Source organism: Scyliorhinus canicula, chromosome 2 (genome assembly GCF_902713615.1).
Source record: "Scyliorhinus canicula chromosome 2, sScyCan1.1, whole genome shotgun sequence".
In the NCBI taxonomy this organism is placed as follows: Eukaryota; Metazoa; Chordata; class Chondrichthyes; order Carcharhiniformes; family Scyliorhinidae; genus Scyliorhinus; species Scyliorhinus canicula.
The window spans coordinates 147,189,069-147,203,070 of NC_052147.1; the positions used below are offsets into that span (position 1 = coordinate 147,189,069).

The 14,002-nt window shown below is 42.8% G+C and overlaps 1 protein-coding gene across 7 annotated transcripts in view; it reads left to right on the forward strand.

Annotated features, from left to right (window-relative positions):
* agap1 (ArfGAP with GTPase domain, ankyrin repeat and PH domain 1) overlaps positions 1 to 14,002 on the forward strand; it is a 959,457-nt gene that overhangs the window by 403,714 nt on the left and 541,741 nt on the right. For all 7 annotated transcript variants that reach the window (XM_038787582.1, XM_038787583.1, XM_038787584.1 and 4 more), the window contains one exon: positions 3,158 to 3,216. In XM_038787582.1, the coding sequence (XP_038643510.1) occupies positions 3,158 to 3,216 (59 nt within the window). The remainder of the gene's footprint in view (positions 1 to 3,157; positions 3,217 to 14,002) is intronic.

Below are 14,002 nucleotides of genomic sequence, written 5' to 3' on the forward strand. Positions count from 1 at the left end.
CCTGGTCACCAACAATATCTCAAAATTAAAACTCCCATCTTCCTGTTTAGGCCTAGCTCGATAGCCTGTTCTGCCCCTACAACCTCTCCTGAACTTTCTGTTCCTCTGACTCTGGCTTCCATGAAATGTTTCCCTCTCGCCATATCCCAGTATTGATGCTGTGCTTCTCACTGCCTCTACCCCATGCTCTGTAAACCTGGCTTCTCCTTCTTCAAACCAACCTCTTTGGGCCAAGACTTTGGCCACCCCTCCAAATAGCTCCCTCTTTGGTTCAGTGCCCATTCCCTTCTTATTCCTCCATGTGTTTACCTTGTGTTAAAAGTGTTGTAAAAATGCCACTGCCAGCACATGCCAATTCAGCCACAGGTTTATTGATGAAAGCTTTCATTGTTGCCTGATTTATTATTGGCATTTTAAGAATGCACTGCACCATTAAAACTATGATTGTGCAATTTGATCTGAGCTCAGCATATGCCATTAATAGTTAGAAAATATTCTGTCTATGCATGAAGTGAATCACAAGGAAAAACCATGTCGAGTACGTGGTGTCATATGTAGAAACAGCAATTTGATTATTGTTGAATAGGGAGCATGAATGAGGGAGCACACCAGCGCGGCAATTTGTTACTGTAATGTGACACTAATTAGATATGTTTGCTGCTTTCATTCCTGGCCAAGTGACCAGCTGTTGGGGAGCTCTGCGCTTAGATAAACTGGATCTGTCTCGGGAGGGAATTTAAAACTGACTTGGGTATCGGGTTAGTCGCGACATAAACAGCGCAGACACTACCTTGCATTTCGTTCAGAAGGCTACTCTATTTCCCCAGCCGCCTGTAATGGCTTTGTAATGAAGTATGTTCATTGGCAGTACTTTTCCTCTCCATTGTAAATTGTTTCCTGCACTGTATGATATCTCTAACATAAGTAAGGACCATTACTTGTCGCCCAAGGGTTCAATTTGTGCATGGACATTCATTAATAAGCTCTTCGAGTGAGGTTGTGTCCATAATGTTTTTTCTCTCCAGTCTTTATAATTTGACCCATTTCCTGTATTCAAGGGGCCATATCTCCGTAATAGATTGTGATCTAGTTTAATTTCCTTCATCAAAGCATGCAACAGTTATGTTGATAAAGACATCAATTCTTTCGAGCTTCTCAGCAATGGAAACAATACCTTGTAATTTCCTCAAGTAATCCTCTGAGATCTTTTACGTATCCTTTAGATGCGACATTTTAAAACCTTCTCCGCCATGGCCTCCTGGCTGAGAGTGAGCAGGCGACCCCTGATAACCTCTATCAACCTTTGTTACGACTTATTGTAACTCAACCTTATTTCAATTCATGGGAGCTGCAGTGCTAATATTTCTTTTAGATTCTGGTTGGTGGCAGGTTGGTGATTATTTTAAAGTGGCTGCTGGACTCTGAGGATTTTTTCAGTAGCGTATATTCATTCACATATCTGGCTAGTTTGTAGAATTCCACTTCAAAAGGAAGTGTGTCACCTCTTAACAGATTGCCAAACTCTGCATTTCACATTTAGGCATAGTTAATATTGATTACTAGGCTGCCAAAAGCGGGATGGAGCTGGGGGCTCCAGCATGGAGTCTCCTCTCTTGAGTCTCCATCTATCCAGGCAGTTGTTTGATTTTTGGAGGGATGTAACAGTCTTGTATTGTTTCTAATAATCCTGAGAAAGGTTTCACCTGTGGCTCAGTTGGTAGCACATTCCATCTTGTGGATTCAAGTCCCACCGCCGGGACTTGAGCACAAAATTCTGGACTGAGACTCCCAGATGTGTGTCTTTTGGATGAAATGCTCTAATTGAGGTCCAATCAGCCCCCTCAGATGACCGTGAAATATTCCATGGCACTGCCTGAAGAAGAACAGGGCAGTTCAATACTATTCCTCAGGAGCTGCAATTGCAAGTCTTTTTCTTTTGTTTTTACATCAGTCTTGAAATACGTGCTTGTGAGGTGAATTGGGCATTCTGAATTCTCCCTCTGTATACCTGAACAGGTACCGGAGTGTGGCGACCACGGGATTTCTACAGTAACTACATTGCAATGTTAATGTAAGCCTACTTGTGACAATAAAGATATTATTATAAAGTAACATAGTGGAATTATTGTTCACTTGGGATACGCTAAGGTCCAGATTAGTTTGAGTGTAAAGCCATGTTTCGGATCATGTGGATCTCTGTTGAAGCAATCCTTTGCACTGATTGCTAGAAAAAACTGTGTGGCGAGCACCTGAGTCATGATCTTGGGCCCAATGCCCGAGAGTAGCTGGACTGACTCACGCTATGCGAAGGTGCCAGATCTCGGCTGACTTCTTCCTCTGGTACCCATAACTGAGATCAGAAACTTGGGACATGGAGACCTGTTAATTTAATTTTAATCTATTCTTTCATAGAATGGATGTCATTTGTTGTCCATCTCTAATAATTGCCCATTGAGGCTTGGGCGTCTGAATTACTAATTCATTGATATTACCACTTTGCCACCACCCTCTCCTCTCCCCCCCCCCCCCCCCCCCCCCCCCCCCCCATACTTTAGCTTATACACCTGAGCACAGATCTCCCGTTTTGATACCAGCTATGAGCAAACCTTTTTTTAAAAATTTAAAGTACCCAATTAAGTTTCCCAATTAAGGGGCAATTTAGCGTGACCAATCCTTGCACAGCTTTGGATTGTAGGGGTGAGACCCACACAGACACAGGGAGAATGTGCAAACTACACACGGACAGTGACCCGGGGCCGATCAAGCCGAGGTCCTCGCCACATGAGGCAGCAGTGCTAACCACTACACCACCGTGCCGCCCAAGCCTTTAGCAAACTCAAAGAGTAGCTGTTATCATTCATTAAAGTTTTCTGCAGTGCAGACGTTTCATTTTAAAAAGGAATGTAGAATGTCATTGTTTTGAGTGGAAATCCCAAACTTTGTCAGTGAGTTTTGTAAAGATGAGAGTCAACTAATAGGATGGGTTGGACTTGACTTGGCAATTCCTGTATTGCAATTGTCTGCCTCTTTGATCTGCTTTCCCCAAATTGCAGTATTTTCAAAGGGCAGCCAAAATGAGTGCTTAACCTTTTAAAGATATTGTATGTCTTGGATTTTCACAGTTTTTAAACTTTGGCTGTGTCCTTGTGTTTTGCAGATGCATTCGTAAACAGCCAAGAGTGGACGCTTAGTCGATCTGTGCCAGAACTCAAAGTGGTGAGTACCATCACCACATTCAAACAAGGACATGGGCTCGATTCCATCAAAAATAATCTTGGACGGTTCTGATAATTTCATGATCATGTGTGATCCTTGACTGTTTTTATTTTGTGTCTAAATTCTTTGATGAGACCATTTTCATTATAGCGACAGTAACAAACAATTTAAGATAATCAGTCGAGCTCGTAACAACATTGTCCATTTACGCTTGGTAGAAGTGACGTACATTCTTACACAGGAACCCTGTCTCTTTAAACAAGGGGAATATGTTCAAGTCTTGTGCTTTTTTTGAACTGGCAGAGTTTAGGGAGCCTATTGTTGTTTGTTGCTTTCTCCATGGCAACACCGTGGCCAATCAGAGTCAACTTGCCAACCAGTCAGTACCCTTTACTCCTGTAGTATAAATTGTGACCATTTGAAATTTGTCATTCTTGCATTTGTCCTGATGAATGCAAGACAATAAACTTTGGCAATACGTGTCTCTTTTCAGCAAGAGTAAAATTTGCATTATGTTCCTCTGTGCTTTCCCCATTTTTGTTGAAGCTACTTATTATGCTGCAGTGCAGCTTGAGAAACATAAACCCTGCTATTTAGTCAAAGTGACTATTTCTAATTTACTTGGTCAAGGAGGGTTGGTAAGCCATGTCATAAGAATGTTCAATGCCAAACCAATCTTGCCCTTGCTGAGACAATTTCAGGTTTGAACAGGGCTCTTTGCAGCTTTTTCCGCCTCTTCCTTTCTCCTCTCTCAATTAGAGGGAGCAGGCCCACCACTGCCTTCATTAAGATCTCACTGTGAACAGAATTTTAAAAATCTTTTGTTTCACCAAGATATTGAAGAAGTCCAGTGACCTCACTGCTGCAGATATTAACTGACCTGTTAAGCACTTAACTATTCATTAATTCAGATGGATTATATAATGTAATCATCCATTAATCTTGATATTCCTGATCTGTATGTGTGATTTAAAAAAAAAATTCAGAGTACCCAATTATTTTTTTCCAATTAAAGGGCAATTAGCGTGGCAATCCACCTGCCCTACACATCGTTGGGTTGTGGAGGTGAGACCCATGCAGGCATATGAGAATGTGCAAACTCCATACGGACAGTCACCCGGGACCGGGATTGAACCGTTGTCCTCGGCGTCATGAGGCAGGAGGGCTAACCACTGTGCTGCCACGCTGCGCTTATGTGTGATGTATTGACATGATTCCCCTTCACGTACTGTGTGTGTTATTGGTTTAAACTTTGCTACGTTAACATAGCACCTCTATTTTTCACTTTGTATGTAGAATTGTTCATTTGTAGATCATAATGTGAAAATCATTACTTTCCAAATTACAGATTTGTGTTGGGTGCCTACAGTTGCTGTTAAGTAGATAAGCAAGGCTAGGTTATGAGAGCGGTTATTTTGGGAGCCGAAGAGTCCACAGTGGGGAAAGAGAAGGGAAACCTGCACCTTGAATGCTGCCCTCTCTCCCTTTTATTAAATGCGTTGTGTGTTTGGAGGGATGGCTAAAGAGTCACTTATTTGTTGCAGACATGACCATCATTCTTGAGACAGAAGAAAAGTTATGAAAAGTCCCAGATGCCATTGAATGTGCAGAATTTGTGTCCTTTATATACATTGTGCCTGCAGCAACTTGCATCTCCATCCACTCCCTGAATCCCGATCTGCTCCTCCTGGGCAGTTGGCCGGAGGCTAAAGATTCCTCTATCTTTCTTGCATGCCCCACCTCCCCTCTTTGTTTGTTTAGTGCTCTCGCTCTTTCTGCCTCGCACTCTTAGTCTCTCTCTTTCTGTCTTGCTCTCTCTTTCTGTTCTGCACTCTTTATGTATTGTGCTCTTTCTCTTGAACACTGTCTCATGCACAGGCTGTCTGTCATGCTCGCTCACTGTCATGTGCACTCCCTCTGTCTTGTGCACTTCTATCTAACTCAGATTTTATCTTATGATCAGCAGATTGGAAAATGTTTTTAAAGGGAGTCTTGCAAAGTGCATGAGGTAGAAAGCAATAAACGTATGCTGATGGAGAGAAAGGAGGGAAAGGAGGATGTACTGCTCGGGTGAGATGAAGTAAGGTGTAGGAGACTTGTGTACAGCATAAACACCTTTTGGGTTGAATAGTCTATTCAGCATTTTTCAGAAACATCAGTAGAATTTTTATTCCATCAAACTTTAACGAGTGAAGGAATTATTTAACAGATTTAAATTCATTGACGTGCTACAGTTCTGAAATCAATATATGTGGTTTTCCAACCATTTTCTCCCTGCTAATTTTGTATTTTTGGCATATGGTTTTGACTCCCATGGCTGTATGCTTTCAAAGTCTGTAACTAGTATGGGCTATCAATTATTTGTGGCAAATAATCTGGTTGGCATCAGTGTTACACAGGGCATCAGTTAAATTCTAATGGAGTTCATCCCTTCCAATGCACGATAAGTTCAGTGATACACATGGCTCTTCACTGAACAACCTTGTAATGCTGCTCTACCTAGTTACACAATAGTGTAACTCTCAGTTGCTTAATTTTTCGTAATGAGACTTCTTTGCCATTTCACAGCAGATTGCAGACAATAAGGAACACTTAACTTCCACAGTATTGTGTTAATTTATGACAGCTCTGAAACATTTTCCTACACCCTTCCTCTCCCTAAATAATCGCATTGTATTTTTATAAGCATTGATAGAGGATGCATAATGAGGTCTTGAGAGACAGATGATTCTTCCTGCTCAAGAGGGTAATCTCCGAGTTCATCACAAGTGAGTTATAAATGTCTTTCTCATTGGGAGAGTAAGCAGTGCCCAGCTGTGCATTTCTTCTATCAGTTTTTCTGCATTGAATATCTTGTGCAGTTTTACTTTTGGAATAACACACCAAGCTGTTGCTTATTCTCCTGAACATTTTCCACTTTAATTTTAGGAAGGGTCTGATGGTTCAACAAGGAGAGTAATTCATGTGAATTGTGAAACACCATTCCACAAACTGGGAGCCAATATTGTTCAGCGATCTACATATCTTACAGAGCTGCCTCCAGTGTCATGCATACCATTGGAAGTAACTCAGTCATGTAATTATCGAATAATAATTTTTAAAAAGTGAATGTAACAGATTTTTCTCTTATGGGAACTAGAATACAGATGGGTGTAAATTATGTTAGTCATACAAGGTTCTGGTTAGATCCCATTTAGAGTATTCGTTCTGGAAGAATAATTCATCCTGGAGTGGGTGCAGATTCACCAAAGCGATACCAGGGCTAAAATGGATTGAATTATGAGGACTGGTCCCATTGACCAGGCTTGTAATCCCTTGAGTATAGAAAATTAAGGTTTGATCGAACTGAGAACTCCCCTCCTGACGCTATAAAGCCTGTTCACTATCTACAAGGTACAAGTGTGATAGAATACTCTCCTGGATGAGTGCGCCCCAACAACACTCAAGAAACTTAACACCATCCAGGACAAAGAACTCACCTGATTGGCACTTCAATCTCCTTTAACCTTCAGTCCCTCCACCACCAATGGACAATGGCAACACTGCACTGTGTGTACCATCTACAAAATACACTGCTGCAAATCACGAAGTCTCGTTCGACAGCACCCTCCAAATCCGCGACCTCTACCACCTGGAAGGACAAGGGCAACAGATGCATGGGAACGCTAACACCAAGTTACCCTCCAAGCCAAATACCATCCTGATTTGGAAATATGTCGCCGTTCCTTCACTGTCACTAGGTCAAAATCCTGGAACTCCGTCCGTAACAGCATTGTGGATGTACCTACACCACATGGACTGCAGCAGTTCAAGAAGGCGGTTCACCAACACCTTCCAAGGACAACTAGGGATGGAAAATAAATGCTGGCCTAGCCAGTGATTCCCACATCCAATGAATGACACTAAAGTCGGTGGAGTTGTAGACAGTGCGGAAGGATGTTGCAGGTTACAGAGGGACATAGATAAGCTGCAGAGCTGGGCTGAGAGGTGGCAAATGGAGTTTAATGTGGAGAAGTGTGAGGTGATTCACTTTGGAAAGAATAACAGAAATGCGGAATATTTGGCTAATGGTAAAATTCTTGGTAGTGTGGATGAGCAGAGGGATCTCGGTGTCCATGTACATAGAACCCTGAAAGTTGCCACCCAGGTTGATAGGGTTGTGAAGAAGGCCTATGGTGTGTTGGCCTTTATTGGTAGAGGGATTGAGTTCCGGAGCCATGAGGTCATGTTGCAGTTGTACAAAACTCTAGTACGGCCGCATTTGGAGTATTGCGTACAGTTCTGGTCGCCTCATTATAGGAAGGACGTGGAAGCTTTGGAACGGGTGCAGAGGAGATTTACCAGGATGTTGCCTGGTATGGAGGGAAAATCTTATGAGGAAAGGCTGATGGACTTGAGGTTGTTTTCGTTAGAGAGAAGAAGGTTAAGAGGTGACTTAATAGAGGCATACAAAATGATCAGAGGGTTAGATAGGGTGGACAGCGAGAGACTTCTCCCGCAGATGGAGGTGGCTAGCACGAGGGGACATAGCCTTAAATTGAGGGGTAATAGATATAGGACAGAGGTCAGAGGTGGGTTTTTTACGCAAAGAGTGGTGAGGCCGTGGAATGCCCTACCTGCAACAGTAGTGAACTCGCCAACATTGGGGGCATTTAAAAGTTTATTGGATAAGCATATGGATGATAAGGGCATAGTGTAGGTTAGATGGCCTTTAGATTTTTTCCATGTCGGTGCAACATCGAGGGCCGAAGGGCCTGTACTGCGCTGTATCGTTCTATGTTCTATGAACAAATTTTAAAACAATTAAAACGGTGAAAGGATTTGATAGAGAGAAACTATTTTATTTGGTGGTGGATTCCAGATCAATGGGGCATAACTTTAAAATTAGAGCTGGGCTGATCAGAAATGATATCAGGAAGCACTGATTCACAAAATAGAAATCTTTAACTTTTACAATGAACTGTTGCGGTCGAGGGCCAATTAATTATTCCAAAACTCAGGATGAGAGATGTTGGTCGGGTAAGGTTATTAAGGGATATGAATGAAGGTGGGTAAACAGATCTGAGGTATAGATTTGCATGATCTGGTAAATGGTAGGACAGGCTCATGGGGCTTACTGGCCTCCAGCTGATTCTATGTCATGGCTATTTTAGGCAGTCAAACTCTTCTTGCACCATGTTCTATACTTCCAGAGATGAAAGCAAGTGGAAGCCAACAGCCACACTTGCACGAAGATCTGCCCTTTTATGCAAACCAGCAATAATGATACTGTTAACCTGGGAAAAGGTTGTCTTGAGACCAAGGAGGTCCACATCCAGAAGCAAAAATATTGTGAATGTGATGTTTATGATGAGAGCAAATACTTGGCTCAATTTCTATGCATTCTATTGTTGCAGAATTTGTTATTGGTGTCAACTATGCCTCATTGGGATAGCACTCCTACCTCAGTTCTGAGCTTGTGGGTTCAAGTCCCACTCCAGAGACCTGAGCACATAATCCAAGTAGACTCTCCCAGTGCAATACTGACAGGGTGATGTTAAACTGAGATCCTGTCTGCCCCCGCCCCCCCCCCCCCCCCCCCCCCCCCCCAAACCTCTAGTGGGTGGAAACAAAAAGCAGGGGAGTTCTCCCTGGTGTCCTGGCCAGTGTTTATTTCTCAACCAACATCACAAAAAGCAGATTACAGATATCTGATTATGATCATTTGGGATCTTGCTGTGCAAATTGGTTACCAAGTTTCTTGCATTACAGTATTTAGCTCAATTGGCTGGATACAGAGCAAGGCTAACAGTGCAGGTTCAATTCCCGTACCGGCTGAGGTTATTCATGAAGTTATTCATGAGGTTATTCATGCCTTCTCAACCTTGCCCCTTGCCTGAAGTGTGGTGACCCTCCATTCAAATCACCACCAGTCAGCTCTCCCCCTCAAAGAGGAAAGCAGCCTATGGTCACCTGGGACTATGGTGACTTTATTTTTACTTTACTATTACAACAATGATTATACTTTGGAAATTCTTCATTGACTGAAAGTCACTTTCAGTTGTCCTGGGGTCATTGAACTGGTATGTACTGAAGGAGGTCCACATTGTAGGCACAGTGAAGATAAATGTAGGTTAATTACAGTTAGAAACAGGGGAATGTATTTGGGGGAAAAGAAATGTCTGAGCAACTAAATATGTACTTTGGTTCTGTCTTCACAAATGAGGACACAAAGAAGATACCAGAAATGTTGGGGAATGCAAGATTTAGCGAGAATGAGGAACTGAAGGTAATCAATATCAGTAGAGAAATGGTGTTGGGGAAATTAATGGGATTGAAGGCTGATAAATCCCCAGGGCCTGATAACCTACATCCCAGGGATCTGAAGGAGGTGGCTCCAGAAATAGTGGATACAAATGGGCAGTACGGTGGTGCAATGGGTTAGCACAGCGACCTCACAGCGCTGAGGTCCCATGTTCGATCCCGACTCTGGGTCACTGTCCATGTGGAGTTTGCACATTCTCCCCGTGTTTGCGTGGGTTTCGCCCCCACAACTCAAAAATGTGCAAGCTAGGTGGATTGGCCACACTAAATTGCCCGTTAATTGGAAAACATTAATTGGGTACTCTTTTTTTAAAAAAAAGAAAGAAATAGTGGGTACATTGGTGGTCATTTTCCAGGATTTATGACTGCGGAACAGTTCCTGCAGATTGGAGGGTGGCTAATGTAACTCCACTATTTAAAAGGGGAGGTCGAGAGAAAGCAGGGAATTATAGACCAGTAAGCCGGACGTCCGTAGTGGGAACAATTCTAGAATCTATTAGCATAGATTTTACAGCAGAGCACTTAGAAAACAGTAGCGGGATTGGACAGAGCATGGATTTATGGGGAAATCATAAATCTACTTGACAAATCTACTGGAATTCTTCGAGGATGCAACTGGTGGAATTCATGAAGGGGAGCAAGTGAATGTGATGTATTTGGACTTTCAGAAGGCTTTTGACCAATTCCGCATAAAAGGTTCGCGTGTAAAATTAAAGCGCATTGGATTGGGGGTAGTGGGTATTGAGATGGATAGAAAACTGGTTGGCAGACAGGAAACACAGAGTAGGAATTAACGGGTCTTTTTCAAATTGACAGGCAGTGACTAGTGGGGTACCGCATGGATCTGTGCTCTGGATCCAGCTATTCACAATATATATATAAATGATTTAGAAATGCCATATCTTCAAATTTGCAGATGACACCACATTGGGTGGGAGGGTGAGCTGTGAGGAGGATGCAGAGATCCTTCAGTGGTATTTGGACAAGTTGAGGGAGTGGGCAAATGAATGGCAGATGCTGTATAATTTGGATAAATGTGAGGTTATCCACTTTGGTAACAAAAACAAGAAGGCAGACTATTATTTGAATGTCCGTAAATTAGGAGAGGGGCATGTGCAATGAGACCTGGGTGTCCTCATACACCAGTCACTGAAGGTAAGCATGCAGGTGCAGCAGGCGGTAAAGAAGGCAAATGGTATGTTGGCCTTCATTGTGAGATGTTTTGAGTACAGGAGCAGCGATGTCTTACTCCAATTATACAGGGCCTTGGTGAGGCCACACTTGGAATATTGTATGTAGTTTTGGTCTCCTTATCTGAGGAAGGATGTTCTAACTATAGACGGAGTGCAGTGAAGGTTTACTAGACTGATTCCTAAGATGGCAGTACTGACGTACAGGGGAAAATTGAATTGGTTAGGATTGTATTCGCTGGAGTTCAGAAGAGTGAGGGGCGATCTCATAGAAAACTATAAAATTCTAACATGATTGGACAGGGTAGATGCAGGAAGGATGTTGCCAATGTGTGTCCAGAACCATGGGTCACAGTCTCAGGATGCGGGGTAGACCATGTGGACAGTGATGAGGAAACATTTCTTCACCCAGAGAGTGGTGAGCCTGTGGAATTCATTACCACAGGAAGTAGTTGAGTCCAAAACATTGAATGGTTTCAAGAAGCAGTTAGATATTGCACTTAGGGTGAAGGGGATCAAAGGATTTTGGGGAAAGCGGGATTAGGCTATTGAGTTGGATGATCAGCTATGATCATGATGAATGGTGAGCGGGCTTGAAGGGCCAAATGGCCTCCCCCTGCTCCTATTTTTGCTTTCTATATTAGAAGATGGGTGGGTAAAGGAAGGATTTGTACACACAGAACAAAATAACAGTGATTTGTGGTATAGACAGCAGACAAGGGAGCGGTGCATCTGATTACTTAGTACTGTAATCACTTGCAGACTTGGGCACGTATTACTTTTTAAAAATAAATTTAGAGTGCCCAATTCTTTCTCTCAAATAAGGGGCAATTTAGCATGGCCAATCCATCTACCCTGCATATCTTTAGGTTGTGGGGATGAGACCCAGGCAGACACGGGCAGAATATGCAAATTGGGTATGTGTAAGGAATTTACTTGCCTTCCTATTGTTCAATGTTTTATCAAGCCGTTGATGACAAGCGAAGACCCAGTCACTTGTTTGAATTCACAAACTCAGACCATTCTCTTGCTCTGCCATTCTATTCACCATTACACCACGGTCATTATTGATTGAGAAGGTAGCATGTATTTACAGGGGAAATGACATTATTCCCTGATCAATTAGTTGCAAGTGGTCCCTCCCTTACCCCCCCTCTGTCATTTGCTACTCTAGTGCTTACCTTGCTGGTCTCCCATCTTCCTCTCTCCACGGACTCCCAAGTTATCCAATACTCGATGTATTGAATTCAAATCCCCCTCATTTATATCTCACCCCTCAACTTCCTTGCACACCCCAATTTTGCAAACTGTTCCAGCTCTATGAATCCTTCCAACTGCTTGGCTTGTATGATTCTGACCTTTCTGCTCATCTCTCCCTAACCCCACCATTGGTCATAGAGCTGTGAGTTACATTGGTTCACTGGAATCTCCCCCTTTGAATTATTTACCCCCCCACCCTTCAAACATTTTTATTGAAACCCATCTTTTGAGCAAAGTTTTTTTTTAAATTTAGATTACCCAATTATTTTTCCCAATTAAGGGGCAATTTAGCGTGGCCAATCCACCTACTCTGCACATTTTTGGGTTGTGGGGGTGAAACCCACGCAGACACAGGGAGAATGTGCAAACTCCACACGGACAGTGACCCAGAGCCGGGATCGAACCTGGGACCTCAGCGCCGTGAGGCGGTTGTGCTAACCACTAGGCCGCCGTGCTGCCTTGAGCAAAGTTTTGCTCATCATTTCCTGATACATATCTGCTTTGCTTATGCAGATCCCAATTGTTGTCATGGGACTTTTTTTTAATGCTAACAGAGCTAAGTAATTTAATTTTTCTTGTTAGCATCTCATCCCCGGAGTAGATTGTGAATTGCTAGCTGGCAGTATTTTCATCTGAAATGAGAATTTATTCTGTTTCTGCATTTCTTGTCAGAGATTTTCCTTTTCTGCGTTACTCTACATGTGGCATTGTTTAATAAAGGTTTAGTGAAGATGAGGTCATTAAAGTTTTCTGTAATTAAATGTTCTGAACCAGATTTGTACGAATTTATCTGGAGTAACAGCAATACTCGAGGTGTGTGGGCTGGAGGGGGGGGGGGGGGGGGGGGGGGGGGAGGAGGGGGAGGGGGAGTGGGTGGTGGGTAAGAGCAGGATTTGGGTATGCATTTTCTCTGTTTGGCCACTTTCCAGAATCCAGTCAAAACATGCAAAGTTTAGCAAGAAAATAATGGCAGCTTAATAAAATTTTACATCAATCAGTACTTCTGTGCATACACAATATTGCAGAGCACTGAAGATGTGAACAGCAGCACTTTGTATTTATACAGCACTTTTAACAGAATAAACCATCCATAGTTTCTTCATATGTGTGTTATTTGACATTAGGATTGGTGATTAAATGCTTGGTGAAGGTGGTAGGTTTTCAGGGGTGTTTAAAAGGAAGTGAGAGCAAGCGCGGCAGAGAGGTTTACGGAGAAAATTCCATAGCATATGGCCAAGACAGCTGAAAGCACAGTTAAATTGGGGACAGCACGAGGGGCCAGAATTAAAGTAACACACAAATCTGGAAAGGTCACAGGCTAGAGGAGATTACAGAGATCGGGAGGGGTGAAACTACGGAGGGATTTGAAAACAAGGATGGGAATTTTGGGTGATGGGTGAACAGAACTTGTGTTTGTCCCCTCCCACTTCACAAAGGAGACAATTAAATCTCAGGACCAACAAACAGACATCTTCTAACTGCATTAAACATTACATTGTCGGGTGGCATGTGGCGCAGTGGTTAGCACTGAGGCTGCGGCGCCGAGGTCCCAGGTTCAATCCCAGCCCTGGGTCACTGTCCGTGTGGAGTTTGTACATTCTCCCCATATCTGCGTGGGTTTCACCCCCACACCCAAAGATGTGCAGGTTAGGTGGATTTGCCATGCTAAACTGCCCCTTAATTGGGAAAAAAAGAATTGGGTATTCTAAGTTTATATAATAAAAAATAAACATTACATTGTTGGATTCTTCACCTTGTGCAATGTACTCTTTACAAAAAAAAGCACTTGAGTCAGCAGCTTAAATACTGGAACAAGTACCGGTGCCAAGAGATGATGCTACAGATGGGCACCATGGAAATCAGAAAGTGTTGCGATATTTGATGTACAAAGCTCTTGGGAGATGAAAGTGTTGCAAGACTTTCAGTTTGTTGCAACTTGAATGTTCAATACTGTGAAACAGTGTGGCAGAGCTGTAAGGTTGTGTGAGGATTTGGCACAAATGAGCAGCAAAGTTGGAAGGGCAAGTCTTGAA